This window comes from Melospiza georgiana, chromosome 10 (genome assembly GCF_028018845.1).
Source record: "Melospiza georgiana isolate bMelGeo1 chromosome 10, bMelGeo1.pri, whole genome shotgun sequence".
NCBI classification, from domain to species: domain Eukaryota; kingdom Metazoa; phylum Chordata; class Aves; order Passeriformes; family Passerellidae; genus Melospiza; species Melospiza georgiana.
In genome coordinates, this window is record NC_080439.1 from 16,201,813 (window position 1) to 16,223,923 (window position 22,111).

At 40.9% G+C, this 22,111-nt stretch overlaps 1 protein-coding gene across 2 annotated transcripts in view; it reads right to left on the reverse strand.

Annotated features, from left to right (window-relative positions):
* Positions 1-1,920: 1,920 nt before the first annotated feature.
* NYAP2 (neuronal tyrosine-phosphorylated phosphoinositide-3-kinase adaptor 2) overlaps positions 1,921-22,111 on the reverse strand; it is a 135,107-nt gene continuing 114,916 nt past the window's right edge. For both annotated transcript variants that reach the window (XM_058031629.1, XM_058031630.1), the window contains exon 7: positions 1,921-5,893. In XM_058031629.1, the coding sequence (XP_057887612.1) occupies positions 5,666-5,893 (228 nt within the window). In that variant the 3' untranslated portion in view covers positions 1,921-5,665. The remainder of the gene's footprint in view (positions 5,894-22,111) is intronic.

The following is a 22,111-nucleotide window of genomic DNA, read 5'->3' on the forward strand; positions in this document are numbered from 1 at the left end:
ATAAAAGAGATGTTGGCAGGTTTAGAAAATAAATGCCAAATGTGTTCAGTTCAGTCTTGCCTTTGAGCAGTGTTTCTTTTCAGTTGTCTTCTGGTTTTGTAAATTTTATTTGGTTTCCTGCAGTTCCCTTGCCAGCTCTGTGAGGGCTGGCCATAGATCTGAGAGATTTTGGCCCATCTTCCCTCTAAGGGCTGCTTGACTTCCCCGCTGTGCTCAGGGCAGGTTACTTGTTCCCCAGCAAGACAAGGCCCTCTGTGCTTTAATTGCTTCTCAGCCACTCCGGCACCAGCTGAGGTCACTCCGAGTGACTGCAGGGGAGAAACAGCAGCAACTCCAGCCAGTGGTATTGTGATGGCTTTCAAAATGCAAAAGGAGCAGAGACCCAAGATAGAGGACTGCAGGCACCTTTCCACTTCTAAATAAACTTAGAGAAAATGCAAGTGTAAAACTCAACTGTTCCTTTTTATGGTCTTGTCTCCTTTTAATTTAAACCTCTTCTGTTTAAAAAACAATGGTATATAAAAAGTGTTTTTGCAGTGGCAAAGAAAGAGAATGCACATATTTCAAAGAGGAAAATGTCACATTTTGCCCCATACTTATGCTCCCTGATGCATTTGGCAATGCTTCCATTTAATTCCTTCTCTATTCAGGTGCTGTTGTGTCCAGAAGTGGTCAGGCATGTCATGTGGGGTAAGGTGAATGCTAGAAGTCACCATGGCAATCATTTAGAAATGAGCTAAGACACGGGACTTTGTGAACTGTACCAGTGAAGAATGCAGACATGAATCTGACAAATGGACAAATTATATTTTCTCTTTTAGGGCTGGAGAAATCCCTGTAAAACACTGTTAATTTCTAGTCACCCATATGGGGTCTTCATACAGAACATAGAGCCAGTGAGAAAAGGCTGGACTTTGCTTCAGAGGATGGGTCACTCAGAACATCTGTGTCAGGGGCTGGGGAGGGGAAAAGGAGCATGAAGGGGTAGCAAAGCTCCTCATGCTATATATGGGCCCTGTCAGTGGGATTGCTGCTCAGGAGAGAGGCTGTGTCCTGGGGAAAGCAGGTGACCCCTGGGGCAGGAAAGCACTTGGGATGCACCTTCTGGATCATGTGCAGCCTGTCCCAGAAGCAGGTACTGCTGAAGACAACCAAAAGCTTCACCCTCCCAGTGCACTCCTGCATGCAGATTTGTACAGACAAGGATAAGACCTTTTTTGTATATTGGAGGCAGCTTTTTTGTCATGAAAGGAGAGAAATATGGTCTCAGTGCCACAGCAAGAGCTTTACTATTTCTTACTGGCTTCTTTATTAACTACTTGCTTGCTTACTTGTTCTTGGAAACCTTTTAAAATTACAAAATGCCTTCTTAAAAATATTAGGGGGGGAGGTCTTAAAAAAGTTGTGGAATTCCTCTGTAAGGGCTGGGTTTTACATCCTAATGGGACTAAAGCTTTTGTCTGGAAACAGGAAGATTATGCTTACTTTTGAGCAGAGTTTTGAGAGCTTTATGGAGAGTGTGATGGCTCCCTCTCACATTTGAGGATATTCTGCAAATGGAGATCTTTGAAGGGGGGGTTCTTTGAAGTGAGCATCTGCCATTCCAAACTGAAAGGTGCTTAGACAAAAATTTATCTGCTCTTCAGAGAAATCTTATCCTAAGGATTTAGTTGAGGATGGCACTCATGGCATTAGATGCAACGAGGCATGACTTGCAAATACTAAACTATTAAAGCAATTAATTCATTTCCTCCAACAAATGGTACGATTAAAAATGTGCCTAGGGAATGCTATAAATATACATCTATGACTTGACTTTTCTTCCCAGGAATCTCTGGCTAATCCCTAGTGAATAACCTGTCTCTAAACTGAAACTATCAAATAAAAATGAAAAGCCAAATATTTTAAACTATTGCTTTTTATTGTAATTACACTGGAGCACAAATAAATAAGCACTAAATTATTGTAAAATATTGTCAATGCACTAAAGAAAGCAGAATTGATCTTCAAACAACATCTTATTACTTCAGAAGTATCAAAGTACATTTAATTACATCTTACCTAAAAAAATCAAGTACAAAAATGAAAAGAAAATTAATATGTATTTATACTGTGTATATAGAAACGGCTAATAATATATGATTACAGTTAGCCTCTAGCTACTCCTTAATCCTGCACAATCTCAGGCACATACCTGACAATTTCTAATGAAATATAAAAAAAAGCAACATGACATTCAGTTTCAAGATATTGGTAAATGTATTACATTGGAATGAACACAGAATGATTTCATTTTATTTAAAAACCCTGTCATTTAAAAACATAGTGCCATTGTCCACTTAAAAATAAACAACCCAAACCAAAAAACCCCATACTATTTTATACCATTTGCTTTAATTTGTCAAAAGGAGCGATAAAGTAGACATACATTGGCTAATATACGTAAACACATTTTTAGTGCAAGAATAACAAGACCTGTGACTTTACTGTGCTTTCTTGAAATCACAGTGCACCTTACACAAATTGCTACACTATAATGTTTAACTTCAGGAGTTTAAAGCAAAATAAGTGCATACCAAACAATTTCATATATACAGTCTCCATAAGTGTGTGTATATATGTGATCTGTATGTATATACAGATTGCATATTTATACAGACTACAGCTTTAATGACCGTGTGTAACTAAGCACTGTCATTCACCCTGTGACACAGAAGCTGCTGAGACAAGAGGTGATGTAGGAAATGTGTGACAGCATTGTGATGGCAGCTCTCGGCAGGACCATGTGCCTTTTACTCGAGCCATGGGGTGGGCCAGGTGGGTCAGGGGACAGGGCAGTGGCTCTGTCCCTGACCTTGGGAAACTACTCTGCCTGAGCCTCACGTCCCTCCTCAGTAAAACGGCTCTCGCAAGCATGAGGTTTACTTCACATTTCTAAAGTGCTTTGAAGGTAAGTGCTAAGTTATATTTTACTTTTTCATGTTGTTGCACTTTAAAACAAAAAGCCATTGTTTCCATGGGATACAATGGAGGTCTGGAAGCACATGGGCAGTTATTTAGGAAGGACAACATAAACAGTGTTGAGCAATAAAAGCAAAACAAGGAGTTTGCAGCGGGCTAAGTGTACAAGCAAGTCTGCTCTAGGACAAGAACGCTTCAATTCCCTGATCATTATTCCTGTTACATGTCGATATGGAAAGGACACGATATGAACAAACACCAGCAAGGACAGAATTGTTCACACTGACACTGCCTTCCCCCGGCAGGTGTGCCCAGGGTCTGCGCTGCCAGCAACGTTCCTGGAGCTCCAGGAGGAAACCAGTGAGGACAAGGACTGGCAGAGCTGACTGAACGCCTGCTTGTGTTCTGTCACCAGTGACTTTGTGCAGCTGGGGGAAAGGGCTGAGCTAAGTGTTTCACACATGGATATGGGAAATTCTTCTCTTGCCACATTACAAGGAAGACAAACCACGAACACTTGCTGAATAATGAACCTGTTATCTCAACAGATTTCTTATGACCAACAAGTCTTCTTCTTTCCAGCAGAACTTTGCGAGATTTCTGGAGTTTTTTTTCTGCAATTTTCTTTCTTTAAAAAAGAGAGAATAAGCAGAATAAACAGATGGTGTCTTTCGGATGCAAGGTGTTCAAAGATTCCCTGACAGCCTCCGGGTTTTTTCATGTCTTCTGTCATTTTGGCTGTGAGGGGGTCTTCAAATCTGAATTTCAACTCTGTACCTATTCCGGCCTTTGTATATTCCTAACACATCAATATTTAACATATGCAGATATACGTATGCACACATCTATGGGTATATATAGATACATGCATATATACATGTATATGTGTGTACACATATGCATATATACATATACAGTAATGCTAATATACATACACACATATAAACACACACTTCATCTTTTACAGAAATCTCAGTTTGGACATCAAAATATACATTAGTTAATTAGTTATAAAATATTTAAAAACTTTATTTCAGAGGCTGAAAAGAAACTACTACTGATAAAACATTACTGAAACTCAAACTTTAGCAATATAGATTACAAAAACCTTCTAAAATTTGTTATTTTTGGTCTTTTTTGATCAGCAATTACAGCTGTGGCAATGCTGTCAATATAATTTTAAAGAAAAGCCAATATAACAAGAAGTTTCAAACAACACACCTTTTCTTCTTGGTGAATATAACATTAAAATGATTGTTTTAAAGAGGGAATTTTGTACTACCAAACTTCAGACACATAGATAGAAATTTTAATATACAAAATATATGCCATAGATCTTTTCTCCCCCCTACTCCACCGCAGTACAATTTTCCCTCGTCCTCAACAGATCCTTTTGGAAGATATTTCACCGCACAGATTTCACCCTCATAATCAGTATAAGCCATCCCTTTCTCCCGTTAAAACCAGGAGGTCATAATTCTTTGGTCATGACATAATATTCTGTTAAAATGGATGTAATATAATACAGGATTGCAAGCCAATTCCAGAAGCAGCCAGGAAGAAGAAATGGCATAGCCGGGAGAATGCGTTACATGGGCTTCTGCTTCAAAACGGCATGAAACCAAGAGGGATTTCCCAACAGCCTTTCAAGGGGTCTGAAATCCAGCCCACAGAAACAACACGAGGAAATCTGACACAGCATAAGCAAGGATGTGCTGCTGGATTTAAAAATAATAAACATGTAAACATATTTTGTCACCTTTATTTTCTGGACCGTCGGTAAATGTGGATGGGGACAGCGGCTGCCGTGGCACTGCCTTACCCCGCTGAGCCGCCGGCTCTCTCCGCCAAGGGCTGCACAATGCTTAGTCACAGTGAACCATGGTCTCTGCTAATCAATGGAACGTCTTCAGGGAAGAGATTCTGCCGCAGGCCGTGCTGCAGAAAATTTAGTTCCTTGGCCAAATCATTTTAGTGAATGGTTCATATAAAACCAAGGACAATTAATCTGGTTACCATTATGGGAAAACAGATGCAGAACAATTAATATTTTAAATGCAACTTGGGCACCTGCACTGAGCACTTGTACTTTCAGCGCTTGCAGGTTTGCTGTTTCCCCCCAGAACTCTCTCCTTTGTCCATCCCAACCCCCTAGCTAAGGACATCTAACAAGTACGACTCTAGTTATCCTCTACAGCCCTAGCACCGAGTTGTTTTGTACATTGTCCTCTCCAACAACACGTACAACCACATGCTTTTGTACAGAGGCCACATCTAGGCAGGTCAGAGAAATAAAATGGTGGCGGCGGGGGTGAACAGTAGAATAGAACATAGAAAATAGGTAATAAAACAGTATAACAGTAACATTATATAGTAAAATTCTCCATAAATTTTTGAATTTATATATATATATTTATATATTTAAACAGTGTATTAGTTTGGGTGTTTTCAATATATTGGTGAAATATTTACATTTTGATATCTTCTGGATCCAAAAAAATCCTGGATGAATATGTATGCCTTAATCCAGTCAGAAACTTAAATCTCTCTCTTGATTGACAGGTGAGCACTGCACTGGTGTGTTTTTTTCCTAGGAAGTCCACCACCTGCAGATAAGTCTTAGATTAGAGCCTTTGCCTTTTAAAGAAAGCAGGCTACCTGTGCTTGGTGCCACACAGCAGAGAGGGCATCCTCCACAGGCCTGTCAAATTGCAGTGTCCCAGAAAACAGTTTGCTGTTTGGAATAAGGAGGAGGGCTGTATTTCTTGGTCCCAGCATTCTTTTTCCAACTCGGCAAGATAGGCATGCTGTCCTGTTTGCAGAGTCCTTTCTCCGATTTCTGTCGAGCTTTGATTTCTTTGCAGAGGCAACGCTTTTTTTCAATCATATCCAGCATCGTATGGTCCCCTTGCAACCACTGCATGCACGTCACCTATTGGGGGAGGTGGATGGAGAAAGAAAAAAAAAAGAGGGAAAAAACATAACTGTCTTGGTCATAGATTAAATATGCTTTTTCTTTGCAAAGTTAGCTTACTCTTATTCGAAACAGTCTAATTTTATGAATAAAAATCTCTACGCCAACAACAGAAACAGAGCTAGTCTTTACTGCTAAATACTTCCTTAAGAAAAGAAAGGGTAATAGAAGATCACAGTTTTAACTTCTCCAGAGCACTAAAATCTAAGATAAATGGTTTTGGCAATCTAACACTGGTTGGATTTTAAATGGTACAATAGATCTTAAAAAGACACATGGATCTTAACAGCATCCTTAAGTTGTGGAAATAAAAAATTCTACACACTGAAACCCACGTTTTATATTGCTTTCCAAATCCAATCTGTCACATTAAAAGCAGGGTGTTAACATTTCTGAGTATCAAGCTAAATATAACTGTTAAATTTTGTTAAAATGATTTAATGAACTCCCTGCAAATTATATGGATTAACCTATCCTACTCTGTGATATTTCATTAACTGGAAGGCACAAGAGTTAAGAAACTCCATGTTTTCATGCATGTGGAATACTGGAGAACGTGATCCTGATCCAAAAGGGGAGGTTAGCATATGTTTAGCTGTAAGTACGTGTCACAGCCCCTCTGAAGCTGAGAATGTGACTTCATTCGAGTTCAGTGGGGAGTTCACAATTGAAAATGTGCCTTCAGAGGCTTTAGACTGGAACAGAAATCACTAATAGTAAATTCCTCTGAAAGGGCTCATTGGTTTTGGACATCACTGTATACCTGCAGCTCAGAAAACTTCCTCTGGACACTTACTTTGCCAATGTGAAGTGATATCTTGAATGTCCCCACATTTTTTACCCAAGAGTTAAGGATTTGTGTGTAAGTAAATGCACACGGTACCTTCACAGGGGCTGTCCAGGTACATATGTGCTTTTGACATGAAAATGAACATCTACAGCAATACTTTGGGAGAATTTGAGGTTCATGAAGGAATTGTATCTTTATTATTATGGTATTTTAATACATTTAATAATGCATATGCCTTTCATTCACAAGTCTTAGAATGCCAAGCATGGGCATACACCAAGACTCTAGAACTGGGGCCTGGTTTGCCTAAAATCCCCTATAGAATCCCTTATAGATCCAACTTCCTTGGATCTCAGTAGTTTTTGTGTTTAGCTTGAAGCCTATTTAGCCTTTATTGATAATAGATGAAGGAAATGTTCAGATTCATAGCAGAAAACAAAGCAAAAGGAATAAATTTAGGAAAGCCTACCAGAAAAATGATAAAAAATTATGTACTCAAACAGAAAAATTATTAGAATACAGAAATACCAATATTTTTTATAAAAAAAAAAAAAAAGGGCAAAAGAGGCTAAAATACTTTTATCACAAAACCACTCTTACCTAGATATTACTGTGAGAAAAACAAGTTTAAGCCATAATATGGATTTTGTCCTTGAATGTTCTTCTGAATTTTGTATTACACCGGTAACTTATCTGCAATGTGTCCTCCTGAGTGGCTGAGCCATTTTTTTCAGGAATTCTGCTGTGCCTGCTCTTTTAATTGGATACTTATCTTTCATTTCAGGCATGATCCAATGTTTACTGTGGTGCAGGTGGGCATGGGGCACAGCATCTGCCACGGCCGAGACTTTCTCTCTTTGAGTGCCCAGGCTTGGTCCAAAGCTCCCTGTCTGAACTGGAGATGCTCCCCTCCCACCCCTTGGCTCCTCTCCACAGATCTTTGGAGAGGCTCTGCCAGGCCCAGATTTGTGCCACTCTGCTCACCAGCGGTGGGTCAGTACTTACACAGCAGTGTCTTCAGCTTGGCTGGGTCCTCCTCCGTGGGGAAGGACAGGGACACAGTCTGCACACAATTCATTACACAAATATTCACCAGCACAGCGGCTTCTGCGCCAGGCTTGACGACACCAGCGCTTGAGCACGGATTTCCTCTTGTGGGCACCGGGAAATACCTTCTCTTTTACAGCCCATCACGTCACAGGCAGAGCGTGTGCCAGTGCCAACCCGCAGCACGCGTGTGCTCCAGCCACCAAGTGTCACCAAGCAGCGCCCGTGAGAGCCCGTGCCAGTGTCACAGCCGCGCCACCCTGCTCCCCGCCGTGCGCACACAGTGCCGTGCCAACTCCGTGCCTCCTGGACTGATCTCCTGCACTCCAGGAGGCACTCGAGGGGACACAAGCAGCACTTTGACATGCTGAGCTCTAAAATGCCAGTTGCAGCTTCCCAAAGATAGAAATGGAGTTGTAGAAAGTATCAGTTACACAGACACTCTACCACTCCCTGCAAAACAGCACCTAAAATATACCCAAGAGTAGGCAGCTCCAAAATCCTTTTTTCATACTGGCCATTGTATTTTCCTATGGTTTGTGAATCATTTACTGTGAAGAATTTGAATTTTCCCACTTTCCCAGATGCAGATTTTCAAGTCTGCTTGGGATTTTTTAAATGTTATTTTTGTTTGATGGCTAAGTCCTTCCTGTCAGCATCTTAGGTATACTCTCCACTGGGCACAATCCTCCCCTGGAACTGCACTGAATAATGGTGTGTTCAGGGAGAACATGCAGAACTGGGATGGGCAAAGTCATTTGCTAAAATATACCTAGTTAACACATACCATGGTGAAAGCCCTGGGGGGGGGGGGGGGGGGGGAAGCTTTATATTAAAATAAGCCTAAATGCTAAAGGTTTTTTTTTTTATATATTTTTGCCCAGTTGTTTAGTTTATAAGTGCAACAAAATAAAAAATATTACGAACAAAGTTTCACGGCCACTGGAAGCTGCAGGACAGACCTGAGAGGAAATCCCCACTGCGAATCAACAAACTACAGAAATGACAGTAACCATGTTGATATGAAGGCCCAGAGTGTTAAGCAAATTTTCAGTGTTTCCTTGACAAAAAACAGGCACTGAAGCTCACAGGCCAGAACTCAACCCAGCTGCTAATCACAGTAAAAACCCACGATGACTTCAGTAGGGCTACTGAGGTGTTTAAAGCCAATGTGTTTAACACTGCAGTCTTAGGCCTAATCCTCCCAGTGACTGAAATGATGGCACTCACACTTAGTTCTAGCACTAATTTTTCTCACCTCCTCCCTCCTTTCTGGCTTTAGCCTGCTCCTCTGGCCGTGCACCAGGCTGTTAATATCCCTGCTACATCATAACATGGCATTTGTTTAGTGTGAGAGGCACAAAAAATAATGATGTTACAACCTGATTTATGGAAAAAGTAGAGCATTCAAAACATTTTATAGCTATACAGCTCTCCTGGGAAAGATCCTAGCGTGCTTGAGGAATGGTGCACATACTGCAGCCTGTCAGAGCTTGGCTGCACATGTGGATGTACACAGACAGGCACAAAATGCATCAGCACTGGAGGTAACAGCCAGCAAGACAGAGCACAGGAGAGGAAAACTTGGTTCTGACCAAAGAGTCTTGGCCCAAAGCCTATTCTTATTGAAGTGGGAAGAAAGAGTTAGAAACAAAAGTTAGGATTGCAAGAAGGGACCTCCTGGAGATTCCAGGATGTGAATCAGGTACTACATCCCATAATATCCTTTGGATTACAAAATTTGCTGATTGCACATCAATTTTTAATTTGATGGAATTTTTACTCATTAGATTATTCAAGGTATAGGACACCTTTTATAGTTTTTTTTTTTTTTTTAAATCAGAGCAAGATAGTGAAGAAAAACACCAGGCAAAGGCCCAGAAGTTTGGACATTCACCAGGAAGGTGTTGGAGGTAGGCTCAGCTCCTTGCTCCTAAGCAGGCAGTAAAAGCTGTGTGATGACTGGATGTGTAGGAAGCATACAGGAATACAGGGTGGTTGGATAAACTCTCTCACCTGAATTTGAATGAGTGCAAGAGTAAACCAGGATGTCTGACAGGTTCTTGGTAAACACACTCACCCTTAGATTAGTCATCAGTCTCTAGTTTTCCTTCAAAAATCTTCTTCAAAGCAAATCCTTGTACCAAACAACAGCAATAACAAAAAGTAAGAAACTCCTTCCACTATACAAAGCTGAGCTTTTCCATACAGTTTTAATTACCAACTTCGCCATCTTTAGAAGAAACCAGTCTAAGGTTGCCTTACCTTACTTGTACTATTTTCTCTCAGTTTTCTGCTATTTTTTATTCCCAAAACATTGGAAGTAAATGCTATTAAGGTCTTTTATGTACTCTTGGGTTCTGTGTTGGTACAAGGAGTAATAAACCCATCTTCAACTAAGATAAAACAACTTTACATATCCTCAAAACAATGCAAAATTAAAATCCTTCAAAGTAAAAAAAAGATCCCTTCTGGTGGGTGTTTTAATTCTTTATGAAGGTCAAAGAAACAAGCTAGACGAAGAAGTTCTCTTCTCTGCAAAGTGAAAATGGTACATTTTTGTGTGTGCCTACATTAACAGTGGGCCTGATCTTGTATCTCATCAGTTTGAAATTTCATATTATTCCAGAAAGATAATTAGCAGTCCCAATGGTTTCCAAATACAAGTATTGCTTAAATTAGATGGCCCTGAGCTAGACCACAGAGCTGTCTTGGAGCAGAGGTTTGATGGGCAGAACGTGTCCAGTTCAATCGCTCTCGGAGACCAGGATTAGACGCCAAGGTCAGTACATGTCATAGCTCTCTGCCACATCAGAATTCACTGGGAAAAGCACATAATCCCAGGGAAAACAGAACAGGCTTTGGGGAACAGACAGTGACTCACACTGCCAGGAAGCCCCTGGTGTCACAGAGGACTATTTCTGTTTTCTATTGCCCAGCCCTGGGGACCCCCAGCCCTTACTGCTGGACAATGCTGGCCCTCACTGTGTCATGACACACTGCACCAGCACTTCCACTAAAGGGCTCAAAACATGGGTGTTTGCAGCAAGAAAGAAAAATGTAAATGAACATGGTTCTTTCTTCGTAACTAAGCAGGATAGTTTGGTTAGGCAGAAAGAGTCATAGCTATAAATAGAAAAAGAATAATAATTATCCAATGATACAATTAAGCAGCTACTGATGGACACAACTTTACACACAGGTTAGCTGTGTTCACCAGCTGTAGAAAACATCTTGTATTTTTGTGATGAATATCCACACTATGAGATCAGACTCTCGGGCTCTTCAGGAGCTGGACTATTGCTATAAAGGGGACTGGGCAAAGTGCATCAGGACAGACCCCAAGCAGGGCTGTGCAAGTTCCTGAGCACATGAAAAGGGCACTGAAAAAAGACATTGTGATACCTGTAAGTTACATACAAACCAAATGATCCCATGTATGTACCATAGCCTTTCCAAATGAAAAACATGATGGCTGTGAAAAGAAAAATCCATGAGCAGAACTAAAAGTATAGAGTGAAACATCCTCAGCACCAGGCCTGGAACTCCCTTAGCTGTGAAAAATTTTCTTATTCATGTGTTACATAAATAGCTACATAAATACATGGATGGATAATGCTCTCTCTTAGTAAAAAGACATTTTGTGCTACCCAAGTCCCACACATATCCCCCTTGTCTCGAGCCAAGCCCTAGGTAACCTTAGCCCTGAGCACTGGGCAGGCAGGAGACAAGAGGAGAGCAAGTGCCAGGAGCAACCCTGCTGCTCCAAAGTCAGGCCACTGGGGTGAGGTGTGGTAGGAGGATAAAGCCATGCTAATTCCCAGTGCTAAGAGGTGATTCAGGAATCCTGCCATTGAAGGTGATTATAATTTTTCACGAGCGCCTGTGAAAATATGTGCTGCTAAAAATGCCACGTGGGAGAAGAAGTACCTGAAATATTGTACACAGGTCTGTTAGTAGTCACTAGGTTTGTAATTGTTGACAATTTTCATTCATTTTAAAGGAATCCTTTCAAATATTAGACGTGACCACATGATCATGCTCTGGACACATCTGTGAGCAGGGTGTTATTTTATAGTGTATGAACTTTTAATGACCTAAAAAAATTTCTTCCACTATAGTTTACATGAGGGCTTTAGACAACAGCATATACCCTTCAGCTGTTTCTCCTCATGACATCCTGCCTGGTAAATTCTTTGCTTGCCTTGTTTTAATGCCGTTGGCTTATTTGATGTGAAATCAGAGGCTCTGGGCAATAAGAGAGCCCCATGATTCTGTTGGGTTTTCATAATTTTTTCCTAGTAGTGTAGGTTCCCAGTTCTTGTGCTGAAATTCCATAGGTTATGGGCCTCAGGAAGATGCTGTTTGCCTCTGGCCCTTGTGAGCATCTCCCTCACAAGAGGGATGAGAAGAGGGGCTGACTCTTGAAGAATGGGGGAAAACTGCATTACACATCATGGCTGTTGTATAAAAATATCCTTTTCTTTGTTAGAACTGCATAAAATAGATAAAATAAAAGCCCAATAGCTGAAGTGAGGCTATAGCAAAGTGATCTTAAGCTAACACAAAATACAATTAAATAAAAAAAGGAAGCAGGAGGAGTCTCCTGGATCTGTAAGCAAAGTGGTCTCTAACAGTGCAATCTGTGTGCAGTGCTACACATCATTCAGCAGAGCCAAGCATGCTGGTTTGTTCTGGCAGGCTGCAGAAAGTGAAGAAGAAAGGCTTTCTGAAAGCCACTTACCATCCTCTGGGAGGAAAAGGTACTCCCTCCCTCATGCCTGTTCTCAGACAGGAGTTTCCAAACTCTGTTTCCCACTGAACTCTTGACGGCACTTGCTCTGGTGCAGATGGCTCCCAGCCCTCTGGCCGGGAAGGCAATTCCTCTGGGAAGGTGTGAAATCCCACTCCTAGAAGGCAGTCCTGTGCCCCGGGGCAAGCGCTGGAGGGCTATGTTAGGCAGCAACAGTGACTTCGCTATCTGATACTCGGCTTGACGTGCAGGTCCTCTTAGCACATGTTCACAAAAGGGGAGTTGTCCAAAGCAGGAAGGAGTTCAGCCAGAATCAGGTTTCAGAAAATCTGAGCAGAGAGATCCTCACCCATTTGAAGCCAACAGGAATTTACTGTCTGACCTCATGGGTCCAAGAATTTGACTATAGTTTGCTTAAACAGACAGTAAAAATAACCTCAATAAATCCATTTTTAAATACTTCAGAAGAGCACTAGGAAAATTAAGTAGGACAAGATTTCCTTTGCTAACTGTGAGCTATAACCATTGCATTGCTGTTGAATGTTACTTCCAATGCCTGCAAAAGTCCATAAGTCAGCATGGAACTACAGGCTAAATTTGCAGTCACTCCCCTCTCTCTGAGAGAGGCATTCTGGAGGAATATTGCCATGAAAGACAGCATAATTTGGCCCAGGATAGTTACTTGTTCATACAGCTCTGTCCTGCTAACCCATTCTCCTGTTACTGTCAAATTCAAAACAACAGTTGATTATTAGTACAAAGGTGATTAAAAGTACCAGTCCGTTCAGGAGCACGCAGGATGTGCAAGGTGGGCTGTGAAAGCAGACACTCTCATGCAGCTGGGAGTGCCTGGGAAGGCTCCCTGGGGACAGTGGGCACCAGAACTGCAAACTCCTCCCTAGGAGTGCCTCAAGTGCTTTCTAGAACCTTCCTCTGATGCCAGCAGCCACATTAGAAGGATCCTGTGCATTTATGCAGTCGCATCACAAATGTGCACACAAGTAGTTAGGCATTACACAATCTGCTCTTTCTAACCTTCCACAAATTCTTCTTTTCAAGAGACACAGGGCCAATCTCTATTTTCCCTCTAAGAACATGGGAAAGAATTTCCCCATCACACTAATTTTTATTTCAACAAAATGTGTAGGAGTGAACACTTTGTAATCTTACCCTGTATACATTTAACATTAAAAGCATTCACTGGCACCTGCTATTTCAACCTATGAAACAGCATAAGCAACACATTTTAGGGTTCTTATAACATTTGTATTGCTGTGTTTAAGGTTTTGATTTACATTATTCTGAATTTCTAAACTCCTGGAAATATGATTTATTTCAAATGATACTACTACAGGAAAAAAATGAAAATGAGTCCCTGCAAAAACTGTAAAACTAGAGTCCCTGGAAGAACTGCACTATCACTCAATGTAATTACATGATGCAGTACTGTAAAAAAACTCTGGGCACCTTTTTCAAACTTACAAATCACTAAAAAGACTTGACTACATTGTGTTGCGCTCTATGGCCTGACTAATCCACCACTTCAAAATGACTGACAAGATTATTTGGAATTCCAGGAACTCCCAAAGATTCAAGATTATGAGCAATTAATACTGATCCTAAAATTAAATTAACAAACTATTAGTAAATCTTCAGCACCTCTGGTTCCAGACCTCCAGTTTCATGATTCATTACTTTCAATTACTAAATGTCACAGTTACTTTACTCAGAACCAGCCCTGCACATACTCCTATCCCTCAAGTTTTCCAGTAGCCCTTAGATTATTGCTGAGGCTACTAATAAAGCAAATTTTAGGTGACAAATTCACTGTTCTGCTTTCCATTTTCATACTGGCAGTCAGTCTAGCTACAGATCTTTCTGACCCTGCATTATTATCTCATTTGGAAAAATAATCTTTTCATCGAAGTTATTTTTTTAACACCAAACAACTGCCCAAAATGTACTGTTTGATCACACTCTGTAAATGCTTTCAAAAGAAGAGCCTGTAAATTAATGATATTGGGGGTACTGTGGAAAGTAATTTCATGCATCTCAGTGGATCATCACAAAGTGCATTCCTATTGAGATCATTCATTAAAAATCAAAACTTCATCTATGCCTTTGCTAAGGAATAAATGCAGAACTCAAGCAACCCACCATTACACTTCCTGTTAATCACTGTAAAATAGAAAGAAAAATACAATATGGTATTAGGTCAGTCACAGGAGGGACAAAGGACACTGCTAGAGTTCAGTGATACAGAGATCTCCTGTGTACTGCATTTTGCAGTAAAGCAGCTGCAGGGTGACACTCTCATGTCCCAGATTTCATTGGGGGTTACTAACCCATTCTCTCCAGCATTTCCCCTTGCTGGAAGGTGCTGCTCTGGGGCATGTGTGCCACAACAGCTCCTGAACCAGACTTCACACAGCAGGCTGGTTTGAGCTGTGACCCCAGTGGCCTCTGCAGCTGGCCCTGCCCATGGCTGGGTGGCCATGCCCACAGCACAACCCAGCTGCAGGTAGAGTTTCTTACTCTCAGTCATGGCAGCTTTGAAAAGCTGACAGATTCTAAATCCCATGCAGAGATGAACAGACCCCCGCTGCACTGAGAGGTGGTGTGGAGCACTGAGAGCTGCTGCAGGCAAGGTCCTGTCCTTCTCTGCATCCACAGAGTCCCTGTGGACTGCAAAAGCTCTCATGCACAAGGAGCTAAAGGCAGCAGGGTGCATGCTCTGCATACTGCTTGGACCAAGAAGGGCCCAATAAATGAGAAAGGAAGAATGGAAGTGAATGGAAACAAGACCATAGCTTTGGAAGACCTAGGAACTGCAAGAAAGAGGATGTTGAAACCTGTCCTAAAGTTATAAAAAATGTGACATGTAAAAATGTGACAAATGTCAAAAATTCCATTAGTTTCCCCATTTTATTGGACCTCATTGTTTCCAAACTATAAAAAAGCACATGACCTTCATCACTATTTTTACTGAAGTCAGTACTTGAACCCAAGATTTAGCTAACCTTTGTTGCTGCAACAGATGAAGAACTTCACCACACCAATTTACCAGCAAAGATCCTAAGTCCTTATATTTCTCTAGCACTTCCAGGAAAATGGCCAAAAAAGAATTTTAAAATTAAACAAATATAAAATTAGCAAAATAATGTATGTAGGGAAATGCCTCAGTACTGAAAGCTGCTTTACTTTAAATTTCCTTTACTTACAAGAAATTTTGAAGTATGCTCTTACATTTCTCCATTTTTGATAGTGTAACGGAGTCAAGGATCATTTTCTTAGAGTAAATGCCATTTCTCAAATATTGTACTGATTGTATGGAGGGAAAAATGTTCAGGAAAACATGACTAAAAACCAACACCAAATGTTCAGAGATGATCATACTCTTGTAGGTGGTCACAAGTTCCTTTTAAAAATGTGTAAAAACATTATTAAAAGACCGGTATCTTCATTAATAATTTATTTCTAACTCCAATTTGAAGTGCAGTTAAACAACAGCTGCTGAAGTTATAAACCACACTGAGAGTTGCTGAAGAACACAAAGATGTAAGAGCCTGCCTCAGTATGAGATACCACATCTGATTTTACCTTGCAGCAACATCATGCAGTTTGATTTATATCAGGAATGGCTGAACTATACAGTAGCCAAATCTAATATAGACAGGATTTCCTGGCACACAAAATGGCTGAGATACAGCAAGAGACTCAGCCTGGTATCTGTGTGCTTTAGAAAATGGGATTCATTGGGTTCAGAGATTCCCTGAACCTTGCTTCTGTTTTCTGTTTAAAAGGAATGAATCTCTGAAGGGATGGTGCTGGCTGACAGAGTGTGTGAATCAGCACTAACACAATAAACCAGAGCAGCAGCTCCTCAACCATGGAGTGACCTGGCAAACTCAGCCTAGTCTGTGCCAGCAGCATGGCTGTGCTCAAATTCAGGTCTCCAGAGCAGGAAGGAAATTTAAATATCCAGCTTAAAAGGAATGACTAATGACAGTGCAGAACAAAGAAACATTGAGCTTCCTGTTAACCTATAGGTACATATCACCTGTAGCATAAGCAAACTCAAACAGTAAAAAAAGTGCTGCTTTTCTCTGATTGTGTTTTAAAGTTTGGTGCCAAGGACCATGATCTGACCAATGCTAATTTTAAAAGTGCATATTGCTGTTGTCTTTTCTCATTTTTATTTTTTCCTGTTGTGAATTATACAACTGTGATCAGAAACACCAGATAGCAAATGTGCTTTTCCAGACTGTAAAAAAAGAGAAGGCCAAGCGAATCCAAGAGTCCACTAACTGCCACTGACTTATAAAGGCTTAAGATCAGGCCACTAGCCCATAAACTCCTGTCTCAATTAGTGGAATATGTCCTTTCTCCAGCCTTTGTTTTGTTGAGGAAAAGCATTCCTTGGACATTCTAGTTACAGTTTAGGAGTAAAACAGGAATTTCTGTTGATGTGTGTGATGTCAGAATTTAACCCTCTAACTTTGAATTAAAAATGAAAAGGATTTCCTATTATACAATTTTCATTGGGGTGAAGGGTTTTCCTTACAGTGTATCCATCACCTACAAGGTTCTCAGTATTTCCTGCATAAAGATCCATTTTCTGAGATTATTCTGAGTAGCTGCTGCCAGGCTGCTGCAGCAACTTATTGCACACAGGGACTGGTCCAGCTGGACAAGTTAGTACAATGATAAAACTAACTGTAAAGGGAGAAAATTTATCACTCATAGGTCTCATAGAGAAACACAGATGATTATCTGCTTATTTAAGCTTCAATTCAATGGATAACCTAAACACATGCTCAACTGGAAAAAGTATATCAGTCATCCTCCTGACTAACAGAAATATTTTGCTGTTTAAGATAAGCCAGTGCTTTGCTGCCTCAAGGTGAGATAACTAAGCCTACATACAGTTATGTGGTGATTTATTTGACAAAGGGCTAATAAATGATAGTTTGCTGCTTTAATAAATGCCTAATCAATTGGCAATTATATGTTACTGTGAACTGCAAAGGGTAAGAGGTCTGACAAATAGTCTGCAATGCTCCCATAAAATCCACTTATAAGGTTGGGTATTTTTATCCATTCCTAATGCTCACCTGAACTGGAGAAACTTTTCAGCCTAAGGCCCTTCTATATCCAGTATCTATTCATGTAAGGTGTTATGCATGTGAGTCACCCCTACACTGACAGCAATTCCCTCAGGTGAATAGAGCTGGGATCTGCAGCACAGGAGTCCAGCTGATTTAGGGCATTTCTAAACCTTGGAGCACTTGATCTGCATAAGATACAGACAGCAAAAACTACACAGACTGAGCTGTTTCCAAATATTATTCACCTACAGAAAACTGTCAGGAGAAACACCAATATATTTCCCATTTTGGATCTGAAAAACTGGAAACCTTAAAAATTAGTAAAAAGAATAATCTTTTAAAGTTCTCATTTAAAATACATGATGTTTTTATTTTCATTGTTTTAACAAGACAAAATGAGAATAAAAGTAGGTTATCAAAAGTGGGTGCTGGCATTCATACTTTTTTTTTAAATTGACATACACATAATGTATATGAATAGCCACACATTTCTAGTGAAAGACTATGAGCAAACACACGTACATATACAGAGATAGAGAAAGGTCCTATACATACATACATGAGTGAATATTCATATTTATGTGCATACAGTATACAGACAAGATACTATACAGGTACAGTCAGTGCAATATACTGTATAAGGCTACACAAACACCGAGAGAGGCTGGTGGGTGGTGACAGCCATGGGAACAAAGGCTGGATGGTTGTGACTCAATGCAGACGTGGGGACAGCCTGGCTGCTGTGGGGTGTTCTATGCATCAGGCACACACAGTTCCAACAGAAACATGGTACAATACACTCAGCTCAGAAAGGAGGACAAGTGGGATTGTGTGGAGGAAACTGAAATGAGTATGAGCGGACAAATAAGGTTGTTCTACCTAGGATACAGGATGTTTGGTTCATTTACAGAGAATGCCTATATATAAACCCATGCTTTCATGAATTCATGCCATTTTTTATTTCTATCTTTTCCTTTAAGAATATTACAAAATTCTTGCCCTGAGTTAAACATAAATACACACAGAAAAGGGGGTGGGGAAAAAGGAAATTGCATGCTTCTGGGTTTTTATAAATAAAATTTTAACCAAGGCACAATGTCTTCAAGAGTGGTTGCAAGACCATTTGAAATAAACTTAGCAAGTGCTATTGTTCTGGAACTGTGGCAAAACTAATTGTTTGCATACAAAAGTCTCAGAACAAGTTTTGAAGTGAATTTACAAGTTTTAGAAGAGAACAAGTAAATTTATTACATATGCCTTAAAGAGAGATTCCCTGAAGAGGAAGGAATGCTACCAATGCTACCAAATTAAATTATTTTATAGGCAACTTACTGATGTTTGGACTGAAATTATTTCACACAAACAACATTATATATTTGTTTAGCATTGACTATTACCTATTTTTAGTAGAACCATGTACAGTGCTGTAAGAGCAGCTAAAAATGAGATTAAGAACTTCCAGATAATTTTCAGTTTCTGTGTTAGGCAGTACACACAGTGGTCTCACTGATTCAGCAAGCTGCAAGAATCATAGCTCAGGCACAGCTGATCAAGGGTGGCATGAGACTTTCAAGGCTGTATCTCTCTCCGTCACTGACCTGCATGAGTGTCTTACTGGAAATATTAGTTACTAGTTCCTGTGGATCCCCCTCTGTACATCCATGCCCAAATCTGACTCTCAAAAGAAAGGGTGCAGAGGCCATGCTTGGCTGTTGCCCCCACATTCAAACACTCAGACTCCAGAGACACACTTGGCATCAACTTCCAGGGGCTCTGGATGGGCCCTCAAATTCCAGGGAACAACCACCTGCATTGTGCTGCATTGGCTGCAACATCTGTCCCCATAAATCTCTCTGTTGAGCTGACTGTTTTTCAAAGTGTTGAAACCATCTCAACTCTACCAAAGCCAGTCACAACATAGCAACCCCCTGAAACCTCTGACCATACAGGTGAGATCTTGTCATGTCTGTCCTGTGCCTGTTCAAGAAACTGTAACTCCCAATCTGAGAAGCAACTAGGTAAGGAGAGTAAAAAAGTGTTGAGCATGAACGTGAAAACCTCATAAATGCCGTGTTATTTCATCCTTTGTCAGAATATCATTGCATTTGAAAGGTTTCAACAATTTCTGTCACTTAGCTCACCTCTTTCTGTTTTTTGCTGACAAGCTTACCAAGTTCGTGCAGGAATAAGATATCAGGGTAAAGGAATGAAATACTCTTTCTTCTCTCTTCCATCCCACCTGGAATAGTGGCAGCCATGCAGGCACTTGACAGCAAGGCAGGATGACAGACTAGATGTGTGCTGCTCACACCAGTGACTCTGTTCCCACACCTGACACCCTCTTGCTGTGGGGTTACTTTTTCTACAGCTGACCTGCTTTCACCCATTACTTCCTCCCCTGACACACTTATTTTATGCCTAAACCCCATGCTATGACCCATAGGGAGAGGGAGAGTCACCAAAGCCATGTTGGGTTTAGCACCTACAGTGACAGCAGGGCGTGCTCAGAGCCACCTGTACCTGCTGTCCCCTCGGCCGTGGGACAGAGGCTGCTCCAGCAATGTGAGGCCACACTTAAACCAGAGTCCTGGCAAAGCCATGCACTGGCCTGCTCCTGCTGCATGAACAACCCAGTGGAGTGAGGAAGAAAAGATGTTGGGACAGCAGTAGCAGGCTGGTCTGCCAGCAAAGGACAGCTTGGAGACATTTGCTTCTCATGCCAATCAGTCAGGTGTGCCTTGGAGGTGAGGGATAATGGATGTGACAATTCCATCTACTTCAAAGTTTGCATTTTATTTTCCTTTTTCAGAAATTTTATTTTACTTTTTAAATAAGCCTTCTCTATTTGCAATTTGCATATTTAGAAACCATTTGCACTGCTCTGGACCCATGCACTGATTAGGTAAGGCCAGATTCAAGCTGAAACTCAACACAATGCAATGTGGAGCCTTCCCAAAGCATTAACATTCTTGTTGTTGCTCTCATCCAAAATGTTGACAGCATATTTTGCTGCACTGTCGACAGCAGAATTTTGCTTTCATGTGTGCAACAGATTTGTCTTAGCAGGAAAAACCCGGAACTGTGGAAAGTAATCCAAGCACTCCCTCTTGTGGGCACAGGGTTCTGCTGCACTTTAGAAAGGCACAAATCGCATAAATCCAGAATCCGACAGATTCTTACAGTGCAAAGTCCCCAGAGGGCTGTGTGACATTGTGTGACACTGCCGGACACAGTTCATGCCTCATGCCCTGGCACTTCCTTCAAGGTGGCAGCAGTCAGGGTGACAGATCCCTGACTCTCATCAACATTCTGTCTGAACAAGAAAGTAAAATCCTATGGCTCTGGATTCAGGCTTCTAAATACTCCCAGGACACACACACTGGTCAAATCCAGACATCATCTCAAGGTAAAATTGGCCCCTGTCCCATCAGTGGAGTGTCTGTGCCACAGGCTTCTCTCTGTACCCCGTTGTGGGTTCTTCCATGCCTGTCCATCCTCCCAGGTAGCACCCAGAGGATTTCCTTTCTCCCTGCTATTTGCAAAACCAGCATCCACAAGATTTGGTCTACACCTACGTTCCTTTTTCTTTGCCTACACAGACACTAAAGATTTCTCCATGACAGGGCCATTTGAGAGAGAGACATAATTTTTATAGTGTTCTGAGTAAAATATACCTGGTTTTTCACTTTTAGACATTCAAATGCATTTAATTGTATCATTGACACATAAACAATGTAAAGTCACTGTCACAGATACAGCAGATTGCACCCCAAATAGTTTTTTGCACTTTCTAATTTCACAAAAACCAAACCTTAAGCAATTCCTTAATTGAGAGTCATACCCTTACTAATCTACTTCCATCTGCAACCTCTTACTTTCTCACCTATTACACTGAATTTATAAATCCTTAGGGCAGGACAGCCTTTGTTCCATGCATACTATCTACCAGCCAATAACTGTGACTCTTGGATACCACCACAGTCAATATTGTGGTGGATCCTAGTGGCCAACATTAAACAGGTTCTGTATCCAGTGACAATCCCAAGCCTTAATAAATGTGATGGCTAAACATAAGGAGTAATTAAGTTCCTTTAAGTGAATATCTTCTCAGGCAAAAATAGAAGCTACCATCCAAAGTAATAAATAGTGTATAGAAAGTTCAGACCAAAGCCCCATGGGGTTCTGATTACAGAGCAAGCAGCATGGGACTGTTCCCACACTGTGGACACATATTTTGGATGAAGAAAAAGATCAAGTATCAAAAAGGAGCAACCGTAACCTTGGCTCCAGGAGCACAGAGACAGACATCTCAGAAGCACTGCACTGGCTCAAGAGGAACACTTGGCATGTACATAGAGGGGGAGGAAAAGGGTTGCCACTATCCCATGAATTATTTAGTATGTTTTGCTATTCTATGTCCAAAATACACAACAGACTTTCAGAACTTTTGAAAATTAGAGGAGAAAAGAGGGACAGAG